This window comes from Lutra lutra, chromosome 3 (assembly GCF_902655055.1).
Source record: "Lutra lutra chromosome 3, mLutLut1.2, whole genome shotgun sequence".
NCBI classification, from domain to species: domain Eukaryota; kingdom Metazoa; phylum Chordata; class Mammalia; order Carnivora; family Mustelidae; genus Lutra; species Lutra lutra.
The window spans coordinates 125,010,965-125,036,004 of NC_062280.1; the positions used below are offsets into that span (position 1 = coordinate 125,010,965).

The following is a 25,040-nucleotide window of genomic DNA, read 5'->3' on the forward strand; positions in this document are numbered from 1 at the left end:
AGGGCAATTTGTTATTTAAAAGAACTCCAAGATTACTCTTTCAATAAAGAGAAAAAATTAAAACCTCATTTGTTTTACATATGGAAGTGGTATGCTTTTTAAGTGGCATATGATTGTTTACAGCATATTTATATATATATGTTATGACATATACATATATATGTACATATATACTTGTGTGTATATTGTATATAGTTTTACTTGCCCGTTGCCTATTTCCTGCATTTTTTTCTATTACTCATACCCAGTCCAGTTTTGAGAAAAAATAATTGTTCCCCCAAATAATTTCTCTCTTGAGGGATTCTGATTGTCAGAAGTCACAGTACTAAACCTCAAGGCTGGAAAGATAAAGGTGTAAGCTATGCTTAAACCCTCTCTGCCCAAAAGACTTCTATTAATTTTTCAGTTTTTCTAATCAAGCAATACTTCCAGAGTTTTGCTAATAACCAAGAGAGGACAAAGTTATGACACAGCTATTGTCTGTTCAACTCTGAACCCTATGTAAGTCTGTTCCTCCCTACCGCACCCCTCACAACTATCAAAGGAAAATGTGAAAAAGGAGGGTATCATGTAAATAATTATAGCAGTAGGTACTACAGTCACTGAATTAGAAGAGGCATAAATTTTATTACAGTCGCTATATCTTCCTGTGGGTACATGAAGTGCTTTAAGCTTCCTTGCTGGCTCAATTCTCTTTTGTTTTCCCTCTGACTAATGATTATTTCAAAAATTCAGAGAAATCTGTGAGCCAAGACAGATCAAAGCCAAGAGATCCATTCCATTCATGCACGCACACATTACTATTTCTGATTCTAAGCACTTGGGGATTGTTCAGTGAACAAAACTGCTATGATCCCGGCTCACCTGAAGCATACATTTTAAAGAACAGATCCTATGATACCTACCTCTTTAAAAGCATACTAATCAGATGACAATTTCTTATCATGATGTGTATCAGAGCACTTGCTTTTTAAGACATTTCCCTCAAATTTTCATTAGACTAATACACAAAATACCCACTTCTTTTAACTCCAACCAACCAAAAACTTGCATAATCACAGATTTTTCTACTGTTCTGTACTTTCTGAGGAAGAGTCATAGGAGAGGAAAACTAAAAGGGATTTTCTTTGTAAATCCCCCAGGCCCCATAACAGGATCATGTTAGGTCTGGATGAGTCTTCTACAACCATAATTCAACATGCAAGATTTGTGTACACACACACGTATACATATGTATATACATACACACATATGTATGTATATGTACATATATCTTGCATGTCAAATCATATATATTTAATACACACATATATACATACATGTATCTTTTTTTTCAACCAACACTGCTTCCTGAGTGGAACCTTCAAAATAAGACCTTCGTTTCTTCTAGAAACCTTATTGGATTTTGATACAGGAAGGTGGGCCTGGAGTGAATTTTAACCCCATAAGCACGGATAAGTTAAATGGCACTGCGTAATAAAAAATAATTTTATTTGGGGGGCAATCAGAAAGAAAAAACAAAGGAGGAGATGGGCACAGAGCCAACCAAATTATGAACCCGGAGCTCCCCGCTGATGGTGGCCAAAATGCATTTTAAGGAGAAATGTCTAATATTCAACATGAACACTCCTACCACTCCTATATTATAAACCTCTCCTTTGCCTCCCCTTTCCTCTAATCTTCCAAAAAGCTAACCACAGGGGCATGTGGGTGGCTCAGTTGGTTAAATGTCTGCCTTTGGCTTGGGTCATGACCCAGGGACCTGGGATAGAGTCCCACATCCGGCTCCCTCTTCTCCCTGGGCCCCTGTCCGTTCCTGTGCTTGTGTGTGCATGCGCGCTCTCTTTCTCTCTCACTCTCTCTCTCTCAAATAAATAAAATCTTAAAAAGAAAAAAAAAAGCTAACCACACTCACAAAAGCTTTACGCAAAGTCTTTCTTTTTTCCATTCTTTCCTAGCTCCTGCCCAGCACATCTATCCAACATTTTCATCACAGAAGTCTCCACCGTTCATTAGCATTTCACTGGATTGATCCGAAACTAATTATCTTCTCTTCCCCATTTCCACCTTCAGTTACTTTTAACTACTCTTTTCCATATCTTACAACATTCTACTAGCTCATTAATGTCATCATCACTAAAGGAACAACCAATATTTACCGAGTACTTGTAACATGCTAGGTACTCTGCCAAGGGCATTTTATGCGTAATTTCATTTGATCCTCAAACCCTACTAGGCAGGTACTATGATCATTTCCTAAATGTTAGGAAACCAAAGTTCAGGATGGTAATTCTATAGGTAAGCAATGGAATTCAACTTTTGTACTGACTTCACAGCCAGTTTAACCAGTACACTCCAACGCCTTAAGTCAAAAAACTAAGGAATCATCCTCTCATTAATCATAGCTAGTCACTTACCTAGTCTAACCAAATATACTTCCTCAATGCCACATCAGCTCTACCTCCACTGCCTTCACACAGAGTAACAACTAGCATCTAGCAAATCCTCACTATATGCCAAGCACTATTCTTTTTTTTTTAATATTTATTTATCTGAGAAAGAGAGAGTGCTCACATGAGCAAGTTGGGAGAGGGTTTGCAAAGGGAGAGAGAATCCTCAAGCAGACTCCCCGCTGAGCACAGATCCTGCCTCTGGGCTCCATCCCAGGACCCTGAGCAGAAACCGAGTCGATGCTTAACCGAGCCACCCAGGGTGCCCCATGACATTCTATTTAAAGTTAGGAGCTTTGGGGGTACCTAGGTGGCACAGTCAGTTGAGCATCTGGCTCTTGGTTTTGGCTCAGGTCATGGTCTCAGAGTCACGCAATATAGCCCAGCGCAAGCCTCCCTGCTCGGCTTCAGGTGGGTTCAGGTGGGATCCTCTCTCCCCCTTCCCCACCTGCCTCCCCCACCCTCTCCCGCTCTAAAATAAATTAATAAAATCTTTAAAAAAAATAAAATTAGCAGCTTTGCATCATAAGTAGATAAAGTCCAAATTTCTTCATTTGGCACACAAAATCCACCATGTTTCTGTTCAAGTCAGCTCAATAAGTATTTGAGTGCCTATTGTAATCAAGGCAAAGTGCTAAGTGCTCTGAAATGAATAATACACAAACACCTGAGTGCTATTCCAACCCCAAACAATGCGCCCCTCAGCCAGAGTAACTACATGTGGATCTCATAATGCAACACCCTACTTGTTAGTCCCTTTGCCTAGAATGTACTGCGAAAACTCCACATCCGTCTGAAGTGCCTAATTGAGGTCCTCCCTAGCAAACTCCAGGCAGAAATGCTCCCTTTTCTAAGTCCCCACAGCACTTTATTCAAATTACTTTCTGGTAGCTAATGGAACAGGTGTGGATCAGCTTCCAAGGAAGACTGTGATCACCGGTGGGGAAAGAACTGATCCCGGCCATCCATGTCTGGCACACAGCAGGCAGTAGGCACTCTAGTGCATGCTGAATAAATAAATAATGAAAACTTTCTAACTTGATGAGAAGAAGAGAGAAGCAAGATACAGAATTAGGGATGTTAACACACAAGTGGGCCAAATTAAAAGTAGTGTTATTGTACTTTGGTTCTGATTTGGCCTACATTTTACCCCTCTGGGAAAACTCACATGTGAGACTTAGACAAGCTAAAAAGGCAAAACTTTGTTTTTCATGGCCCAACAAAGCTCTGACGGGCCAGAAAGGATACTAGATCAAAGTCCATTTTCTAAAGGGTTGTGGAGATGGAATCAAATCTGGCAAAGAAAATAAAACTGATCTACTGAGATCCAACTTCATCAGCGCTGTGTCACACTCCACTCAAGGAAAAAATTAAAAAAAAAAAAAAAATCTGTCCTGGGAGGAAGGCCAATTGACAAATAAGTACTACTGCTGCAAGAACGTGAAATTCTTAAAGTGAAGGCAGTTCCTATAAACCAGAGCTCGCAACTGTCTCCTCCTGCCACTGCTTTACACTCAACTTCGTTTCTGGTTTCTGTGATTTAAAGAGCCCATGCCTCCGTGTACTGTAGCTCCTCGTAGAGAAGAACGTCTTGATTCCCGACCTGAACTGCAAACTGTAACATCAGAAGAAACACTACCTAGGTCAGAAGTCCTTGTCTGAACATATGGCATAAAAGCTTTGGAAGCGACAGAGGTCTTTCCTGGATGGTGCTTTGTGTGCAACTGCTTCCAAATCGAGATCCATATTTTCAAATCACCCCCTTGAAGACGTGAGCTCTCCCTTCCCTCCAGCCTCCAGGGAAAGGTGAGAATTCAGAGGCAACAGGCTGGGACGGTGGGTATCTCCCTCTTCCTTTCCTGGAGAACAAGATCCGATGGAAGGCAGCTAGTGCCCCTCTCGTTTGCAACACACACACAGGAAATAAGAAACTCATCCCCACCTCTCCCCTCCTGGAAAAAGCGAACGACGCAAAGGGCAGCAACACAGTGGCCGGAACCACCAAATGGTAACAGCCGGGGGCCTCCCGCCTCTCCCAGGCGCCTGGCCGGCGGCGGGCACCCGGCTCAGGACAGCCCGTCCCTCCCACCCCGCACCAGCGCGGCCGGCCCCACAGTGGGTCCGGGTCTACGTTTCCCCACAGCCTGGGCGAGCGAGGAGCAGAGCCGTAGACGTCGGCCGCCTCCCCCCGCACGGCGCTGCCCTACACCCCGCCGACGCCCGCACCTGAGGCGGCTGCTCGGGACCCGCGACAGGGCGCGGGGCCAGGCGGGCAGGACAAAGTTACTCACTGGGAAAGCGCGGCCGCCCGGGGCGCGCACCGGCTCGCGGCGCCGCAGCCCAGCGCCAGGTCCGCTCTCCGCGGCCCGCTGAGGGAGCGGGGAGCCGGCCGGCCTCCGCTCCGCCGGGAACCGCCGCAGCCGCTGCCACCACCGCGGATTTCCTGGCAAGAAGCAAACTCTGGCCAAGACTTCACTTCTCAACCGCCCCTGCTGCCTTCCCGGGGGCGAGCGCCGGGGCCGAGCCGCCCAACCCGACACGCACCTGGGCCAACCAGCTGCAGCACAGGGCGGGAAGGAGGCGGGCCAGAGAGCGGCTTCACCTATCCGAGAGCTCAGGGGGTGGGCCAGGCCGCGGCCGTCACTCCCGGGTTAGAGTGAGCCCACTCCGCCCCTCGCCGCCAGCCCTCCCCCACCCGGTCTCGGCTGTCCCTGCCGCCCGCCTGATTCCCCCGCCGAAGACGCGCTCAAGAAGTGGATCTGCGCTCACCGCCGACCGCGGACCGCCGCGAGGAGCGTGGAACAGCTGGGGGAGGCAGTGAACATCTAGGGGAATCGGGTGGGGGGTAAGAGAACAGGTGGCGCAGGAAAGCCGAAATAAAGGTGTGCTGGGGCGAGGGGACTCTGGGGTAAGGTGCGAGGGACGGGGACTGATCGGGCTGTGAAGGACGAGGGGAGTAGGAGATTGAGGAAGGATGAAGGAGGGTTTTAGTGAAGAACACCTGGGGGGACGGAGAGAGGAGGTGTAGGAAGGAAAAAGGAGGGCGGGTAGCGAGTCCGGTGGTGAAAGGTTGCCAAGGCGGGGACAGGGGCACCTGGGAACAAAGGTGAGAGGGAGGCTCCGCAGGTGAGGAGGTTTAAGCCAAAAGGGTAAAAGGCAAAGGAAGTCCAGAGCAAAGGAGGACTATGTATTACAGGTGTAGAAAAATTTCTAGTAGAAAAAGGACGGGGGGCAGGAGGGAGAAGAGCTCTTTACTTCCAAACTCTCGCTCCTCCCTACGAAGATAAAAACGAAGGCTTATTTTGACCCATTTGAGGTGTGCAGCTACAAGATCCCGGATGACAAACACAATCTGAAATTAAACCTTTTCTGTTGTGAAATTCATCAAAGTGTATTGATCAACTATAGTTTAAACCTGTCATCTCCTGACCACCACCACACACCCCTGCCAGGCTTGGGGGTCCCTCTAGGGAGTAACACAGTGCCCGAAGGGTCAAGAAGCTTGTCTGAAAGAGGCCCGATTCCTCTCTAAGAAGAAAGGTGATTTGGGGGCGGCAGGTAAGGCCCCGCCCCCTTCGCCATCACCTGGCCGGAGGTGCCAAGGGCTGAACCCAAACGCCCACAGGCGGGTCTCGGCCTTGAGGTGGGACAGGAGACCGACCCCATCTATCCCCGCTAGCTCAGCGGACAGACTGGCTCCGGGAGCTCCAGGTGAGCAAGTCCTGCCCGGCCAACGCCCTCCTCGCGCCCGGAGCCCGGCCTGTGGGCGGGGCCTCCCGGCGGAACGTACACGCCCCGCCCAGCGGCTGGGCCTCGCCGCGCCGCTGTGGCTCCTCCTCCCTCCTTCCGTCCTCTGCTCCTTCCGTCTGTGGTTCCTTCCTTCCTGCTTCGCCCGCACGTTTCACGGTATGGGTTAGCGTCTCGGATCCGCCAGCACCACCTGAGGATCCCGGAAGCCGTCCTCGCGATGGAAGAGGACCAGGAGTTGGAGAGGTAACGGCCGTGGAGGCGGGTGGGCGGTGGGGCCGGCGGGAGGAGCAGGCCGCGCCCTGCGTCGGGAACGGGTGGCTGGGGGGCAGGTGGCCGAGCGGCGCCTCAGCCTCCACGGCGCGGCCCGGCAACGAGGGCCGGGCTGGAAGGACAGGAGAGAGAAGTGGGCGCTTGAGCGGGAGGAGGGGGCCCCGCCTGGGATGGGAGGGGAGGACATACGGATGTGTTTGAGTAGAGGCGCCTCGGTACAACTAGGTGTCCTGGAGGGAGCACAAGTTATGAGGCCGGAGTTAAGTCCCTAAACCGCCCACCCGAATTAGAACAGCAGGAGTAAATAAAACTAACGTAAGGCCACGCACCAGGCCTCCGTTCGCCGAGTGCTGGTATTGGTGCGTTCGGTCAGGCCTAAGCCCCTGTAATTGTGGCCCAACTTACTGTGTAGAGTGCTAATAAAGCCACTCCTCCGTGCGCTCAGCTCTTTCTCCCTCCTGCTTGATTGACACTTTGCAGAATTTCCATTCTAGTTTATCTCCTGCAAATGGAAACCATAGTGGGGCCTGCACGGTGATGATCTGCAGCCCCAATTTTTAAGAAGATCTGTGTTTTTGTATACCTTTAAATACCCTTTCATTCTCTAGCAGAGCCCACCCTATCCCAGTTCTGTCCCTTTCTTGTGATTCTGCCAAAAGAATATTTTAGCAAACATTTATGTTTGTGCCCTTGTGGCCATGTGGACTGTCAGATGGAGTAGGGCGAAACTGGAGGCAATCATTAAATATTTATTGATAGAGTCTGTGGAGGCAGGAATTATAAGGGGCTAATACAAATAAATAATTCTATGTAATTGGAGTGCATTAGAGTGATTTGTTGCAATTGTGATACAGTAAATGAAAAAAAAGCTAGTTACAAAACCATATTCAGTATGATCTCATTTTTATAAAAAATATGTGTGTAGAAAAATATCTGGATTGAAGACCTCAATGGCTGAAGGCGAGAGGAAGACAGCCCTGGAAATGGTCCAGGCAGCTGGAACAGATAGACACTGTGTGACATTTGTATTGCACGAGGAGGACCATACCCTAGGAAATTCTCTCCGTTACATGATCATGAAGAACCCGGAAGTGGAATTTTGTGGTTACACTACAACCCATCCTTCAGAGAGCAAAATTAATTTACGCATTCAGACTCGAGGTGCTCTTCCAGCTGTTGAGCCATTTCAGAGAGGCTTGAATGAGCTCATGAATGTCTGCCAACATGTGCTGGACAAGTTTGAGGCCAGCATAAAGGAATATAAGGATCAAAAAGCAAGCAGAAATGAATCCACATTCTAGTCTCTTATGCACTATACGGGGAGGACATCCTCTAGGATATTCTCTTCGTGATCTTGCAAAACCCAGAAGTAGAAGTTTGCAATCACAACACGATCTGTCCTTCAGAAAGGTGTGCTTCTAGCTATGACCCATTACAGCTGTTGGAATCCCCGCAAGAACCTTTGTACTCATCTAATAAATTCCCTCTTTTATTTAAACTAATTTGAGTGGTTTCTGTTGCTTCATCTGGAAGATTGACTGTGCCAGGGGTTTGTTTGGTTTTTTTGGTTTTTGGTTTTTTTTTTTTTTTTTTTTTCTTTTCATTGAGCCAAAAGTGAAAGTAAGAAAGCTAGAAGAAAATTAGAGGCCTAGACAAGGGCTTTGATCAAGGGAATTCAAAAGAATATGCATTCATGGCTGTGATTGGGGGAGAGGGAGAGATGCAGTAGAGCATGGCTCCAGACAGACTGTGGTTAGTTTAAAAAAGAAAGAAAGAAAGGTGGAAATGGGAGGAGGACTTAGCTTCTTGCTAGATTATTTTTAGTAAATCATGAGAGAATTGCATCTTTTGCTCTGACTGGTAGGTTGGGCAAAGGTGGGGAATAACTTGAAAAACTTGTGAGAATTCTCGTTTCACAGGAGAGTTAGGTAGGATCTAGCTCCATCTTTGTGGTAGCATATTATAGGATAGATGCCAGTTTGCTGCTTTAATTTCAGGACACTAACGAAATATTTTGCCAGAAAGGACCTAAGTAGGTCAAGAGTTTATATTAAAAAAGAGAAAACTGGCATGACCAGGTAACATCTTCAGTCCTTACGTGGGTATCTAAGTATAGCTCAGAGTTCCAATAAGGATGGGGAGAAGGAAATTTCCAAGTTGGGAAAATGATTTTTTTTTTTTTAACTTAAAATATTAGTGAACCGGCTCTGAACTGCCCTGTTAATCTCATCAACCTTGTCTCATATCTGTTCTACCCCAACTTGACTCTTACTTCACCCTAAATCTCTTGTTAGCCTTTGAACTTGAGCATCGCACCCCCAGCACTCTGTGCTCTGGGGCCTTTGTTTTTGCTGTTCCATATTCCTGGAACACCCTTACTCTGCTATGCCCTAGGGTAGGTAAGAACTCCTAGGTCAGACTCCCACCCTCGTTTGGACACTTGTATGTGATTTCATTTTACTCCTGCGTTTCCTGGTCTTAGATTCACTATGCTATTGTTAGTGCTTATATTGTCTATCCACTCTACTGACTCGCAGCACGGTGCCTGATAGGTAGTAGACAATTAGAAAATACTAGCTAAATCCATGTCGGTTGTTAAGGGATGTAACCTTTTATTTACTTCATTCAGACCTCTTTCTACCAGTCTGGCCTAGAACCTACATTCCTATACTCAACTTCTTCAGATAAATATATTTCTGTATTTGTTGAGCACCTGGTATATACCAGGCCCTGGGATGGAACAGTATTGGATGAGACACAGACCTTCTTCTCCTAGAGCAAACATTATAATAGGAGTGAATTTTTTTTTTTTTAACTTGGAAGTCTGTGAAAACAAATATAGGGTCAAGATAGAAAACATGAAAGGCGAATCACCTTTTGGTATGGAAGTCAGGGATGTTCTTCCGAAGATTACAGGAAGAGAAGGAGCTAACTGCAAAAAGGAGAACGTGTTTTGGTGGGCTAGCTGTGCAAAGGTCTTGAGGCAGAAAACTGGTAGTCTGAGGATTTAAAGATACTGAGAGATTTGCTTATCTGTAGCATGGTAAGCAAGAAGAAGGGCATAGGCTATGGATTCGGTGGGAAGAAGAGTTAGGGGGGTAAGGGGTTTGGATTTTAAGTACAATGGTAATGATACCTGAATACCTGATACCTGATACCCAGAAGGCAGAGGAGGAAAGGAAAAAACTGAGGGCAGGACAGTGCTGTGGAGGGATGATTTGAGAGAACTGTAAGAGTGTCATAAGCTTGGAAGGGCAGCAAGCTAGTGATGGGCAAAAGAAGGTTGATTTGAAATATATTTTAGAACTGAATTGGTATAGAACTGGCAGGCCTCAGGAATTGGATGTGGATAATGGGGAAATATTCCCACTTAGGTTTGGGGTCAAAGTACTACAATGGGAAGCTTAAGGGGAAAAATAAGTTGAAAAGTGGAAAAGGTAACTGGACTCAAAATTCCATTCTGAATGTGGTAGACAGTGGATATGTGAATTGGAGGCCATGAAAAACATCTAAGCTACAGAGAAACTTCGTGAGTTCTTGCCATCAAGATGATGTAAATCCATAAAAATGAGTGTGATAAACGAAGTTGGCCCAAGACTAAGCCCTGGGCAACGTCAGCATTAAAGGCTGGGTATGAAAGTAGCAACCAGTGAGAAGACTTGTGGAAAAGCCAGTGCTTTCCGAGACGGAAGAAATGTTGAATGAGACACAGGACAGAAAAGTGGTGATTGGCATTAACAAGGAGGTTGTTGGGCACTGGACATGTTAGTTTAGTGCCTGAGAAGGCTAAACATTAGCACTCATTGTATAGAAAAGGGGCTTAGTTTGGGTTTTCCAATCAAGAAAATACACTGGAGAGCTAAATGTTAGTGGGAGCAGGGAAGAGGGAAGGTCTAAGTCATAGTCCTAGGGTAGGGAGTATTCTAGAAAGAGATTCTGGAAAGCCAGGGTCATTGTAAGGAAGTTCACACTTGAAGATGTAAGGAAGATCTAAGGGGATAGGTGGGAAAGGATAAAAAATTTATTTGCCTCATCTAAAATTTTGCCTCTGAATATTCCTGTGGGGATGGTAAGCAGAATTATTTAAATGAAGTTTAATACTTCTAAACCAAGACCTTCAGGAGATGAAAGCAAAGCTTAATTAGTGGACATAGGATGATGATAGTAGACTGAAGTAATTACCAGCAGTATGTGTGGGAAACGCACCCATCAGTGACTGCCTCCCCAGCTCATGGCTTCATTGCTCTTAAGAGGATTTCTCATCACTGATAATGTGGCTTGCTGGCTCGGTTCTGTTTAGGGTAGCCATAAACTCACAGGTTCAGACAGAACAACTTCAGAAGGCAGAGGGGGAAAGGAAAAAACTGAGGGCAAGACAGGCAGGATAGGCAGGATAACCCAAGAGCCAGGTGTGAGTGGGGGGAACCTGCATAAAGTCTGCGAAACCTGAGGAAGACTGAATTGCTCTGTAAAAGGATGAGGGACATAAGTAGGAGTCAAATGTATTTATATAAACTGTGAAAAAATAACTTGATCAGTACCTCTGATTTGCTCTCTAATAGCTTTTCACTCTAAATAAACTAATATTAATGATTTAAAATCAGGAATCTTGTTCAGCTATAAAGCACTATGCCTTTTAAAGAGCCAATCATTAAATAAAATGATTACATACCAAAGGCTTTTAATATATACTAATTTGAGTACTTGCGCAGCACTTTCTATTTTCAGAGCACTTTACAAACTAATTATTTATAAATTGCATATAGCTATAACATGTAAGTGCTCTAATTAGTTGGTATAACACAGGTGCCTACAAAGTATCGTAGTGATTTAAAAAAAAAGTCTACATAAAAAGTAGATCATTTAGTTCTGATCAAAGATTCTGATCAAAGATTGTCTTGCATTTCAAGAAATAAAGCATATCAAGTTCTATGGCACACCATTCCCCACCCTTCTTTTTGTCTCCTCGAAGCATTAAGATTGTAGATAGTCCCCAGATCACTAGAAAAGAGTCATCTTTTCAGTAAGCATAACTTAAAGTCAGAGACCATCTCTGTAACATCCCTCAGACTGGGCTCCTAGGAAGTGGGCCCAAATCCACCGGTCTGCTTTCAAGTACTTATAAAGACCCAAAGCCCAACCCTTTTGTCCTCAGATTCTTGGGGTTTTTGGTTTTGTTTGTTTTTTTTTTTTCCCTTCTCTTTTTGAAACTTTATAAATTGTCTTAGTACAATTACTGTGTGGTCTGCAGTTTTTTTAATGACTTCCTTCCGTACCTAGATTATTGGATCTCTGTACAGCAAATGTGATCCTAGTACGGGCACTAGCCCTAAGAAGTAGAAGAGATAACAGTATAATATCGGACTGTCATAAAAAGCCTTATACAGGGCGCCTGAGTGGCTCAGTGGGTTAAGCCGCTGCCTTTGGCTCAGGTCATGATCTCAGGGTCTCTGGGATCGAGTCCCACATCGGGCTCTCTGCTCAGCAAGAAGCCTGCTTCCCTCTCTCTCTCTGCCTGCCTCTCCGTCTACTTGTGATCTCTCTCTGTCAAATAGATAAATAAAATCTTTGAAAAAAAAAAAGCCTTATACAGTTTTGGGGTGAGGGCAGACAACAGGTATACACATGACAAAGAAAACAAATTGTTTGTATTTATGATAAAGTGCCCTAACATACAGTGTTGAGTAAGTATCGTGCTAAACACAGACCGGAATGGGTGAGAGATGCTTGTGAAACAAGGACTGTTCCATGAGCACCTACTCTGCCAGCCACTGTCCTAGGCACTGTAGAGAGTAAATAAGATGGGCATAGTCTGCCTTTCAGCAACTCATTGAGTACTAAAGTTGGCAGACTTGTAAAATAAAAAGAGTATTCCAGGATAAATTGCTTTCTCTTTCCCAATGTAAAGGAGCCAGTAAAGATTTCTGAGCTAGGAAATGCCCCAAGGTTTTTAATTTATTTTTTAATTTTTTTTTAATTTTTTAATCCCTTGTTGGTGCAGAATGGGTAAGTGGAAGGAAACTGTTAAGACAGCAGTACATTTGGCGACATTTCTAACAGTCCAGGTGTAATGTAAGGAGGATGCAAGTGTAGGAGTGGAGATACACAGAAATTGCTAAATGAGAATTACAATACTTGGAGGCAGAGTCTGTGTAGGAGGAAAGGTAAAGGAAGCATTGAAAATGGTCCCATATCCTTGTCTTTTACCCCTTTGTTTTTCTACCACTCCCTCACAACCAAAACCAGTATGGCAGGATTTACCATCTCCTCTCCTCCCCAACCTGTCCTTGCTTCTGGGTGTCCATGCATGCAGCCACCCTCCTCTCCTTCCCTCACCCATGTCAGAATTCACGTCATTAACAAGGCTGGGAATCCAGGGCTACAAGTGGGAAGGTTGAGGGTTGGGACACTGAGCTGGATCTTGATCTTGCTGCTGTCTACCCTCAACCAATTTGCTCTCCTCAAAGGGAACGTTTCAGTCATTCATACTCATTACATAAATAGTACTGCAAGCACTGTTTAGGTAGTAGGAATATACCCGAGAACAAACTGGCCCACAGGCAGTTTATTTTCTAATAGCAATTATATAAAATACATAAATACATGATGGGATCTAAGGTGGTGGTATAAATGGGAAGTAAAAGAAGGATGGCGATAGGAAGGGTGAGACATTGAGTAGTTAGGGAAGGCCTTTCAGAGAAGGTGACATTTGAGCAGAGAAATAAAAGAGACCAAGGACATGGGAGACTATACTCAGAATTTTCTAAAAACAGATTATTCAACAATGAAAAAGCAAAATTACAAACCGTTTTAAAGGAATGAACTTTCAGCGCTGTGTGTATGTGTTTGTGTGTGTGTAGTTCTTAATCTGTGCCTAAAATTATATCATTTATCTTTTTAATCTGTATATGCATTTGTTAATATATATGTTATATATATCTCACCAGCTTGGGTGAGAGATGCTTGTGAAACAAGGACTATTCCATGAGCACCCACTCTGCCAGCCACTGTCCTAGGCACTGTAGAGCGCAAATAAGATGGGTGTAGTCTGCCTTTCAGCAACTCACTGAGTATTAAAGTTGGCAGACTAGTAAAATAAATAGAGTATTCCAGGATAAATCGTTTTCTCTTTCCCAATGTAAAGGAGCCAGTAAAGATTCCTGAGCCGTGGAATGCCCCAAGGTTTTTAATTTTTTTTTTTTTTTTAATCCCTTGCCCGTGCAGAATGGGTAAGTGGAAGGAAACTTTGTAAGACAGCAGTGCATTGGGCGACATTTGTAACAGTCCAGGTGTGATGTAAGGAGGGTGCAATCTTTTTAATCTGTATGTGCATTTGTAATATATGGTAAAGAATATAGTAAAAAATACCAAGTTACTGGGACAGTAGGATATTGTAAGAGTTTTAGTTGGGAGTTGATTTTTATGGGCCCTTTTTTCTTTTTCCTTTCTTTTTTGTTTTTGTTTTTTAAGAAAAGTCTATCTTGGGAGTGGAAGTTGATGTGCTTGGGATCCTGAATACTTCAGCATATGAGTTAAGAGGTTGTGGTGTTGGAATCACACTACCTGGGTCTTGGTATTGGCTGTAGAGTTTTTAGCTATGTGACCTTGGACAAGCTGTTTGACCTCTTTGTGCCTAGGCTTTCTCATCTGTAGAATTGAGATAACAGTAATACTGGTCAGATAGAGAGATACTATAGCTATTAATTTGGATAATATTTTCAAAGTTCATAGAACAGTATCTGGCCCATTGAGTATGTTCTTAATCAATGTTATTAATGTTATTATAATATGAATTGTGTCAAACAGGCTGGTTTCATTCATATTTCTTCCAAGTGAAAACTGGAAAGCAAAACTCCTCTGTTATTTTTGTTTCCCCTAGCCTAGGACAAATACAATTTGTGGACCCCTGTATGAAAGGTTATCAGTCTGCTACATACATTGCTTTCAAGAATGATATTTTAAAATAGCATTCCTACTTATAGGGTATAGGTAAAAATCAAAGAGAAATTGTGTTTCTCCTCTTTTCACAAAGAAATTAAGATGGAACATTCATAATCTTTCCTAAGCTTCAAGACAAAGGTTAAGCAGGAGGGAAAACAAGTACTAGAGCAGATGGCCCCCTGTTTGGGTGCTGCGTATACAAATATTGACAGGAAGCCAGGCTAAGCATAAAATTGCATACAATAGAATATATTGGTATCGTACCTAATAATACTAATCCTCAGTAGATTCCAGTATTTGTTACACAAGACATTTAATATATTTCAAAAAGAAGAGCTTCCTGTGTGTTTTTCTAAGGCTACCATGCTGACTTGGATCAAACCTCAACATTGTAGGTAATGCCTCAACCAATTCTATTAGAAGGATTCCACAAGAAAATCAAACTCCTAGAGCATGTAGCAGATGGAGACTGTACCCGTGGCTTAAACAACAGTTGAGGGTTTGGAGTTTGCCTTTTTTTTCTTTTTCAAGGGTGAAAGTGGCTTTCTTTCTGGGGCCTCTCTTTCAAGATAGTACTATATAGAAGTGAAGGATAGGGACTCTAAAGTCAGGGGCCTGGTTTAAATCTTGTCTCCACCACTTTCTAACTTGTAAATACAAGACAGTGTCTTAACAGTTCTGACCCTCAGTTTCTTTATCTATAAAATACAAGCTTTATAGGGTTATTGTGAAGAATGAGTGAAATAAAGCACTTAGCACAATTCCTAGTGTAAATACTCAAATATTATCTATCACTATTGTTATATTGATTATTGCTTAAGCCAATTAGTGGTGATTAGAATACTAGCTTTCATAGTATTGGTTCTGTCTCATTATCCGTGGGAGACCTCAAAGCTGGCTTGTACCAACTGGTCTGTCTTCCCACATCATCACCTGTGACCGTCTGTCCCAGTGGCCTTCTCAGTTCTTTCATATCTGCCTAGCTGGTGCCCCTTTCAGAGCCTTGGCACCTGTCCTATACTTCCCTAGACTCTCCTCCCCTAAATCTTCACATGGCCTGTCTCTTTTCAAGGTCATTTACGCAGGGAAACATCCTTGACCACTGTATTACTTATCCATTACTGTATAACAAAATATCCTAGAAATTAGTGCTCAAAACAAAACAAAAAACAAAACATTTCTTACAGTTTCTGTGGGTCAGGAATCTGGTTGGAGCTTAGCTGGAAAAATCCGACTCACAGGATGCAATCAACATCTCATCTGGGCTGCAGTCCTCTTGAGGCTGGGATGGGTGGATGATTGCTCCCAAGCTCACTCACTTGGGACTGCCTCCTGCCATTGGATCCAGCTTCCCCCAGAGCAAGTGATCCAGGAAGTAGAAAACTCAAGATGGAAGCCACAGTCTTTTTATACCTTAATCTCAGAAGTGACATCTGTCATTCATTTCTGCCCTATTCTGTTTGTTGGAAGTGAGTTAATGAAGTCCAGCCCACACTGAAGGGGTATTATACAAGGGGTGACTATCAGGAGGTGAGGATCCTTAGGGCCATCCTAGAGACTGCTTAACCACAACTGCCTTCTCTAAAACGGCCTGTACACCTGCATACACCTCCATCATTTTCTATCCAGAACTTGCTTCATTCCGAACTGACACTATATTCTGTGTTTATCTGTTTGTTGTCTAACTCCACTTGAATATAGGCTCCCTGAGGGCAACGGCTTTGTCCTTGTCTGCCTTTGTATTCCCAGCACTTGAAATCATTCAGGCACATATAGGCATCCATTAATATTTATTCAGTAAATGATTGACTGTGTATGATTGAATGTCAATGTTGGTGTGACTGCCACACAGGGAGGAAAAACTGCAGAGAAAGCCTGAGGATTTTTAATGATATCATATTGTACACTCATCAGCTGACGTGCACATAGAGAGCCACTGAAGTAACAAGAATTTAAGAAAAAAAAATTCTTAGGGCACCTGCCTGGCTGGCTCAGTCAGTAGAGCATGCAACTCTTGATTTCAGGGTCTTGAGTTCAAGCCTTACATTAGGCGGAGAGATTACTTAAAAAAAGAAGAAAGGAAAGAAGAGAAGGAGAGAAAGAAAAGGAAAGGAGGGAAAAGAAAGAAAAAAAAGGAAGGAAAAGAAAGAAAAAAAGAGAAGAGGAAAGGGAAGGAAGAAAGAAAAGAAAGAAAACAAAGATTGATTCTTGAGTGAGGCAAGGAAGCATGACTGTCCCGTGACTTCGATGGGAGGAAGAGCTGCAGTGATTAACATCTTAGCCTAAATAAGGGTGGTTATACATTATAATCTGTTTTATTTACGTCTTCTCCCTATCCCTAAGAGCTTTTGAGATTGCCAACCCTTACCACCTTTCCCACGCTACATTTCTCTTTCTTCTATTGGTCTAAAGGAAGAGGTAGCATATTTACCACTTGAAGGTGATCAAAGGACATTTTTATTTCACAGTGACAGGAATATTGGAAGGATGGTCCTGATTATCCTGGAGAGCTTGTGTCCACAGAATTCTAGTGGGGCCAGAGTTGTAGGATTATTGTTTTGGGTACTGTGAGATAGAATTCTAAGGGTTTGCTTTTAAGGTATGCTGTTTTGTTGATACCAGATACTATATCTGTTTCCTGATTGGCTGTCTGATAAACCTATCCCTTTATTATAAATAGCATTGCTTTGGCAAAATACAGAGTAGGGGCATTTTTTCCAGCAACTGTTTTAAGTCCTGCTATGTCCTAGGTCCTAGGGATGCAAAATGTATCTCATTTGGTTCCTGAGCCAAGTACTACTGAACTGCTGAAGGAAAGGTATCATTTCTTCTAACTCTTCTACCTTCCTTAAAATTGTGGTCCCTCCTCCAACACTCTTACCCTCAGCATTTTCTTTATATAGCACTTAATGCCTTATGACATCTATAGAATTTACCTGTTTACTGCGTCTATTCTATATACTGTCTATTCTTCCACACACACACACACACACACACACACACACACACACACACATCCCACCGCCTTCCCTAGTCACCACCACCATCGCATAAGCTCCACGAGGACAGAAGTTTTGTCTGAATGCTCACCGCTGTATCTGGAGACCTTGGCCCCTAGTGGATGCTCCAGAAATATTTATCAGATGAATAAGTAGAAGACCAACTCCGTATTTTTTTTTCATTGAATATTCTAAGAGCTTAATTTTAATTTGAAAGGTTAAAATAATCTGTAAGCTTTGGGATTGTCAGGAGGAGACAGACAAACCTAGGAATTCATTTAGGCAAAAGATGCTCCTGAGTAAAACAGGCAAAGATTAAGGGGTGGCCTGCACAGTAGGAACCAAGTGGCTCTTATGTATGAATCTACCAGGCGGTAGGTGGGTCCATAAAGGTCACCTACGCTAAAAAGAGCTGGTCGTGTTATTTAGACACATCTAAGAAGGTAAGGCTTTGGATCTGGAAGGCCAAATTGGCAAGTGAGTACGTCTTACATTCGTGAGAACCGACTCCCAAGGCAGCCACTGTTGGCTTTGCAAGTACATACCTACCGCATAGTTTCAGATTTGGGGAGTTCACAGATTAGTAATATTTCCCAAAATAAAATCTATCGGGTGAACTCTGTAGGATTGCTTAGGTTTTATTTTGCCATTGAAAATGGACTTTCCCTCACTTTGATGGGAAAATTGTCAGGAATCTCAGTCTCTGTATGGCCTGAGAGCCCATGAAGGCTTCCAGGGTGTGCCTACCAGTACCGCCAAGCAATGAACTCAATTCCGTTTTGACACTTTCTCCCTGAATCAGAGATCCCTGGTTTGGGACTTAGTCCCCCCCTTGCCTCACCCCACTTGTAATGCCAAGCCTGAGTCCAAATGATCGCCTGTGCTTCTGACCTGCTGGCTATAAATTGAAGGTCCCTGCAACTCCCTACTCAGTTTGCTAGAGCAGCTCGCAGAACTCAGAGAAACATGTACTTCGGTTTATTGGTTTTTTACAAAGGATACAGAAGAACAGCTAGATGAAGAGGTACGTAGTATAAGGTATGTGGGTCCGATGTGCAGTTTCCATATCCTCTCTCTCCATTGCATCTCCACCTGTTCACCAATCTGAAGCTCTCTGAACCCTGTCCTTTGGGTATTTGAGGAGACTTCCTTAGGCATAGTTGATCAAATCCTTGGCCTTTGGTGACAGCTTAATTTCTAGCTCCTCTCCCTGCCCCAAGTCAGGAGGGGTAGGACACCCAGCCTTCATCTTTAGGTGACCTAAGGTCTTTCTAAAAGTCATTTCCATAACCAAAGACCCCTTTTTTGCTCTCTTCATTTAGGAAATTGCAGAATTTTAGGCACGCTATGCCAGGAACAGATAAAGACCAAATATTTATTTCTTATAAATCACAATGTCACAAGGCCCAAACAAGGAATAAGTGGACCATTCTATAATTTGACGTCTGGTGTGCCATTTTTTTACCACAGTAGCTCCTCCATAAGATGAGCAGACTCAGAGTTTTCCCTTGGATCCTCATAACCAGCTCTAAATTTCTCACCACCATACTTGCTGAGTTATATATGGGATCTCAGAATCAATTTTAACTGGAATTCAGTGAGTTAAGGATCACATGTCATTAAGATTCCGTAACTAAAATTATTTCAGATCCTGGTTTGCTTGCTTACTCTATTCTGCATACTTATGCATAAATCCTGGGGTTTGGAATACTTAACAGGACTTTTATTCTGAAGTGTTTAATATAAAATATAAAATGTAAGCATCAATTACCATTTCAGTTCCTGAAAATGAAGAATAAAGAGTATAATCATCCCGTTCTTTATGTGTCAAAGTAAGTGCAATGGATTTATGTTGTGCATCAGATCTTATAATCTCAGCCTTCTGGACTGGGTTATACAAATTTATTCCTGTTCATTTCTTTATTTACGTGGCAAAGATCGTACTTTGTTCTCAAATGGATGGAGAAAACTGGAGTGTCTGATTAGACACCATTCTGCTCAAAATGTCTGTCTTTTGAAGTGTCAGCCTACAGGTGTGTCACCGCCTGCTGCCCAGACTTGCAGCAAGCATGCCAAGGGTTCCCTTCTAGTTTCTTGTTCTAATAAATTGGTCCCCATCTGAGAGCAATGTGCTTCAGAACAAGCCAGGACAGGTGGAAGCCAACTGGGCTTATCCCTAGCCAAAAGCAGACAGCCAAGCAGACACGTAACCGTGACTGTAAAGTAAGATGATTGATTGGCCTAGCCACGTGGGAAAGCCAGTTTACTCTTTCTTCAAGGTAGTGTTTTTCCCATTTACAGGGAAGGAAACTGAGGCCCGGAGAAGTAACCAGGCTAAGGGTATGCGGCTAGTATGTGGGTATGACCTAAGACAGCCTGGTTCCTTAGGCCCAGCTGCTCATGTCTGTGATGATGCCTATGTTACCTCCCTTGGGTACATATGAAAATAACAAAGCTTCATCAGCATATGCTACAAAGAGTTCCATTTCAGAGAAAAACTATGGACCAGTAATTCATGTTTATTTCCAAGTTCAGGTGAAAACCTGATGGAAATGAGGCTGCTCTTCGTATACCTTTTTTTTTTTTTTAAGATTTTATTTATTTATTTATTTGACACAGAGAGAGAGATCACAAGTAGGCAGAGAGGCAGGCAGAGAGAAAGGAGGAAGCAGGCTCCCTGGTAAGCAGAGAGCTGATGTGGGGCTCGATCCCAGGACCCTGGGATCATGACCTGAGCCAAAGGCAAAGTCTCTAATCCACTGAGCCACCCAGGCACCCAGCTCTTCATATATCTTAACCATGGGAAAAAATCAATGAGTTAGAGAGTATCTGGTTAGGAAACCAGATACGGATTGACTAATACTTGGTTTGTGAAAATATCATTTTCCATATTGTTACATTTCATTGGCATTATCATTTTAACTGTTTAATCCATGTTTTACCAAAGCAGCACTTCACCATCCTGAAAATGTAGAAAACATCTTCACAGATCAAGTGAATTAAGGGTGTGTGTTAACTGAAAGGACTGCGGATGTAGAGTCAGGAAGGTCTGGGGGAGAATCAGGTGTATCCTTTAACAGTGTCCTTGGACAGTCAGCCCTAGTTGCCTAACAAAAAGGGAACAGTAACTTCAAGGGTTCTTCTGAGGGTCACTGAGATAAAGTATTAGGCTATTAATCATTATGCACATGATAGATACTCTTAGATAATATATGTGTGTTTTAGTTAACACACAATTATCAATACTATATAACCATTTTTTTAAATTTTATTTATTTATTTATTTGACAGAAAGAGATATCACAAGTAGGCGGAGAGGCAGGCAGAGAGAGAGAGAGGAAGAAGCAGGCTCCCCGCTGAGCAGAGAGCCCGACGTGGGGCTCGATCCCAGGACCCTGGGATCACGACCCGAGCTGAAGGCAGAGGCTTTAACCCACTGAGCCACCCAGGCGCCCCAATATAACCATTTTTTAAAATTTCTTAAAATAATACCTTACATTTGTTCAGTGCTTTATAGTTACAAAGTAATTACGTGTGTGGTTTTATTTGATCCCCATAAGAACTCTGAAAGCACAATGGACATATCTTTATTTTACAGATAAGTAACCAAGCTCACAGGATCACTGAGCTAGTAAGTGTCAGGACTAGGACACATCCTTTTTTCCACTCTGTGGTAGCTGCTTTGTCATTTTCTTAGGAAGACTTGAACATGTCCTTGATTCAGATCTAGAAAGGAAGAACTGCATACTTCCTCTCTGAAAGCATCAACAGATGGAGTAGGGAAGGTATAAAGATAGAACAGTTACCTGGAAATTCCATTCAGTCTGGGTCCTTCTGGTAAGAAACCCACTCTAAAGCCTGAGCTATCCAGAATGTTGTTTTTGTGGTGTACACACTCACTGGGAAGTTACCCACCTGCCCCTGTTGCCTGGAGAAGACCTAGTTTCAAGAATGAAAGCAATGAACTGTTTGCAAAGCTCAAGAACCCGACCGCTGGCCTTCTTTTTATACATAGGATAGGGGGCTTTTATATAATTTGTTTCTGATTATGGGTTTCACAGGTCCTTGCTGTTTGAGGTAGTTCTCTTCCAACTGGTTCTCTGCTGTCTCCTGTTAGCCCTTTAAAATCTCTCCCAGTTTCACCAGAGGGCTTGGTTAGCTCTGTCGAACAGGCTGATTATTTTGATATCAAGTACATGGTAATCAGGAAATTTCCTCTGGCTATACATAGGAAGATAGAATTTCCTTTATGTTATCTGGACCAATGTAATCCTTCCACTTTTCATCAAAACAGAATAATCCAAGGGATAAAAATGAATATTCTGGAAGCTTTTCTTTACGGAATAAAAATGAAAAAAGATACTGAGATTAAAAAAATATTTTGTTTTGCCAAATTCAGATCCTGAAGCGAACTACATGGTCCCTCCCAAGAAACATCAGTACAAAGAAAGCCCTTTATACCGCTCATCTTTTCCATTCCTCACAATGCATGAGCAAGCCAGGCCTTAATCTCATTTGACGGAAGGAAACACACTCAGAAGGGTCATAACGTGCCCTAGAACACCCAGTTGGCTGGTGGAGCTGGCGCCCTCTGTTCCACTCCGTTTTCCAGCATAAAACAGGGGTTTGCATATTAAAAGGTTTTGATCTCTCATGCTTTGAAGTTAATAATTTAGGTAATTTTGTGTAGGTTTTCGTTTTTATGTGATTAAGCAATCATAGTAAATTACTTTAAGAAATATTTGCCAGACACAGTGAGTTCCAGTTGTACCACTCCTGAATCCCGACAGGACCAAGTTTCCCATAAGGCTTTGCTGGGCGGGGTTCACTCCCTGCGTGTGTTTCAGAACATGACTCCAGACATGCTGTAGCACTGGGCTGGGGTTAGTGCTGCTCTTTGCAGTGTTGGTCTCTAAAGGCAATGATCCGGGGCGAAAACATCCTAAGTAGAGTCTGTCCCCTTCTAGCTCCTACCAGGATGATGAAGAAGTGCCATCTTCGGTTGGGGAGGCAGGGGAGAGAAATACTGATAATTTTGAGGTAAATTTTCCTCCCAAAAAAGAAAAACATAACTATTTAGTTTTTCATTTTGGTTTCTTTCCTTCTGCATTATAGTAAACAAAACCTGTAATTATCTGAATTTGAGGCCTCTCTGGAACTAATACAGAATTTTAGTACATGGCCCCACTTCTCTCAAGCGAATGCTAAGGGAGAATTGTGAATTTGGGGCTTTGATATTTTAAGTGAGATGCGGAATTAGGTTCTGAGCCTTTGTATTGAAAACACAGTGCCCTTTTCTGTAAGCATGAGAGTACATCAAGACGTTGGGATTGGGCCAAAGTATGCTGTTTGGATAATCAGAGAGATCTGTCTCTCTCTCAGAATTTTCCACTGCAGCCTCAATGGGATACCCATTCGGTATATAGCTCAGTCCTAAACTTCACTAGCATGACTCCAGCCAGTGAGCCGTCAGCCGCTGCTCCATCCCCCAGGATGGCTTGCATGCCAGGAATACACACACGGACTCTAGTAGGTGCAGCTCCTTAAAAGCATAGCAGTAATAATGGGACAGGACCACGTTTACGACACTGATTTGTAAAACGCATAGTGAAACATCTGTTCCAGAACATGCTTTCCTAGTTCCCGTCTTGGTTAAGATCATCACAAGCAAGTACTTTGTAGGTCTGAATAACGAAACACTCCTCCAATAGTTGGCTGGGTCTTGAGGGTGTTGTCGCTAGCTGGTATCACCCTGAATGGAGCCTTTCTTGAGGCTGTTGATCTCTTGTCTGTATGGCACCATACAGACCTAAAGCTTGGGTGAGCCGGCAATGGCATTTTTTCTGCTTTGGGCCTTTCTCCTGTAGCTCCTAGCCCTCCCGTGCTGGTGGGCTCCTCCCCTTTGGGTACCTCCACAGCCTTTCCGGTGCCCCCTCCAGGGTTGCTCATCTCACCATCATCTCACCATCTGTAGGGAGGCATTTGGGGGTGGGGGGTGGTAGAGCTCAGCACCTTCTCCCAGCTACAGGGGAAGCCACTCCGGGGGCTTTAGGAGGAAGTGTAAAACCTTACTTGCATAGTTCTGCGGTTTGGGCTGGCTTGTTTGGGGAGCCATCTGAATACTTAGAACTTCTTAAAAGGTATTCCTCAGAGGGACACTACTGCCAAAGTTAGGTTCATCTGTGTGCCTACCGCTAATTCCATTAACTGCTACATTATAGAAATAATGGAATTTTTTCCCCCAATGCACTCGGGTATACAATAACCAAGAATTTTTTAAATTGGAAAATGGGATTAGAATTTGCCCTGTTTTACTTAAACTCAGTGTTCTATAAATTAGCACCTGAAAGACAACTTGAAATTTGGAACACTGGAGGGTTTGTGAAGAGTCTAGAACATACTGATCGGTTTCAAGAATTTATTTTTACATGGTAGATTCATGTACTTAGTTACTGATGTAGAAAATATCAGTGTCTGTGTGTATATGTACTTTTTTTCCTCCCAGAAACTCTCTGTGCCAGTTTTGAAGGGGAAACTACTATATCTCTCAAAGTACTCTTTGATACTAGTGTGAAAGATAAGGGAACACGGCGGTCAAGAGGAGGCCCAGGGCCGGCAGTGTGCAGGCATGAGGGAAGCACACTGCTCTGGGCTCCTTGCTCTTCCACAGGTTCTTCATGGAATCTTGGCCCTTTAGGCTGGACTCTGCCTTGCAGTGAGAGGCCCCAGGGCGAGAGACACACTAAGCCAGTGTCCGTGCTCATGAAGTGCAGGCTTTCTCCTCCTCTCAACTTTCTCCTCCTCTCAACTCATTGTGCATTGTTGCATTTCTAAGAACTAGAGGTATCAATAGGTTTTCTTTCCGTTTAATTCCTAAAAATTGCTTAATTCCATGGATGACAGGTAAATTTTTTATCTTGCTGTGCAGTTTCTCAGGTGTGTTTTAAAATGAAAACACTTTTTATCATGAAATGATTAGGAAATCCTACACATTCTGGAATTTTCTGTCTTCATTTTTTTCCATCCCTTGGCTCTTGGCACTAAGTATAGTTCATGGTCACGTGCTGAATCAGACACTGAGAACCTACAAGGAGAGGGCAGCTGATTTTCCAGCAGATTACCTCAGCCCTGCCTGCATAACTGCAGGAGATAGCTTCAGCAGCCGACCGGACTTTCTGCTGAGGAAGCATTGTCTGGGCCAGTCTGCAGAGAACTGCAGATCACTTGTGTGAAATGAAGCTCCTTTGGATTAAGACAGTGATTTATAGACCACGCTTGTGGTGAGGTGGCTTCTCTGGTATGCAGCGTATTATCGAAGGATGGCGTGCCAACTTCAGCCCTCCCTGAAGAAAGCTGCGCAGGCACACTTCAGAGGCTTTATACTGTAATTTTCTCTTTTGTACAACTGTTGTGGCTTGCTTTCTTTTTGCATTTTGAATGACTATTTGGTGAGAGTTAGAATTTTATGTTATGTTTGGGTTTTTGTAGCTTTCCACCAGGTTTTCCTCTCCTTTACCAAAGTCATGCAGCGGCCATGTTAGTTTTTCTTTGCTCTCATGTTGGCGCCCTTCCATGGCCATCTTTCTAGAACATTTTCTCTTTTGCAGTTTTCATCAGTTTTGTTCTTCAA

General features: G+C 43.4%; 3 protein-coding genes across 10 annotated transcripts in view; 2 read left to right on the top strand and 1 right to left on the bottom strand.

Annotated features, from left to right (window-relative positions):
• The window catches only part of LNX2 (ligand of numb-protein X 2), an 89,581-nt gene extending 84,655 nt beyond the window's left edge, over positions 1-4,926 (bottom strand). For 3 of the 7 annotated variants that reach the window (XM_047722984.1, XM_047722987.1, XM_047722983.1), the window contains exon 1: positions 4,742-4,926. The gene's annotated coding sequence lies outside the window, so the exon portion shown is untranslated. The remainder of the gene's footprint in view (positions 1-4,741) is intronic. The other 4 variants (XM_047722979.1, XM_047722981.1, XM_047722986.1 and 1 more) reach the window with 3 other exon arrangements.
• A 1,382-nt stretch (positions 4,927-6,308) lies between these two features.
• LOC125096224 (DNA-directed RNA polymerases I and III subunit RPAC2) lies at positions 6,309-7,972 on the top strand. The gene is made up of 2 exons (XM_047723001.1): positions 6,309-6,443; positions 7,396-7,972. The coding sequence occupies exons 1-2, from the start codon at positions 6,418-6,420 to the stop codon at positions 7,769-7,771; spliced, it is 402 nt and encodes a 133-aa protein (XP_047578957.1). The 5' UTR covers positions 6,309-6,417; the 3' UTR covers positions 7,772-7,972.
• Positions 6,316-25,040, top strand: part of LOC125096225 (protein POLR1D-like) — a 44,446-nt gene continuing 25,721 nt past the window's right edge. The window contains exon 1 of one of the 2 annotated variants that reach the window (XM_047723003.1): positions 6,316-6,443. In XM_047723003.1, the coding sequence (XP_047578959.1) occupies positions 6,418-6,443 (26 nt within the window). In that variant the 5' untranslated portion in view covers positions 6,316-6,417. Of the gene's footprint in view, positions 6,444-24,561; positions 24,691-25,040 lie in introns of those variants that run through there. The other variant, XM_047723002.1, reaches the window with a different exon arrangement.

Bases quoted from the DNA above. Each gene is read 5' to 3' on its own strand.
- LOC125096224 (XM_047723001.1), top strand. From the start codon at position 6,418: ATGGAAGAGGACCAGGAGTTGGAGAG. The intron at 6,444-7,395 runs GTAACGGCCGTG...ATATGTGTGTAG, and splicing joins GAGGACCAGGAGTTGGAGAG to AAAAATATCTGGATTGAAGA.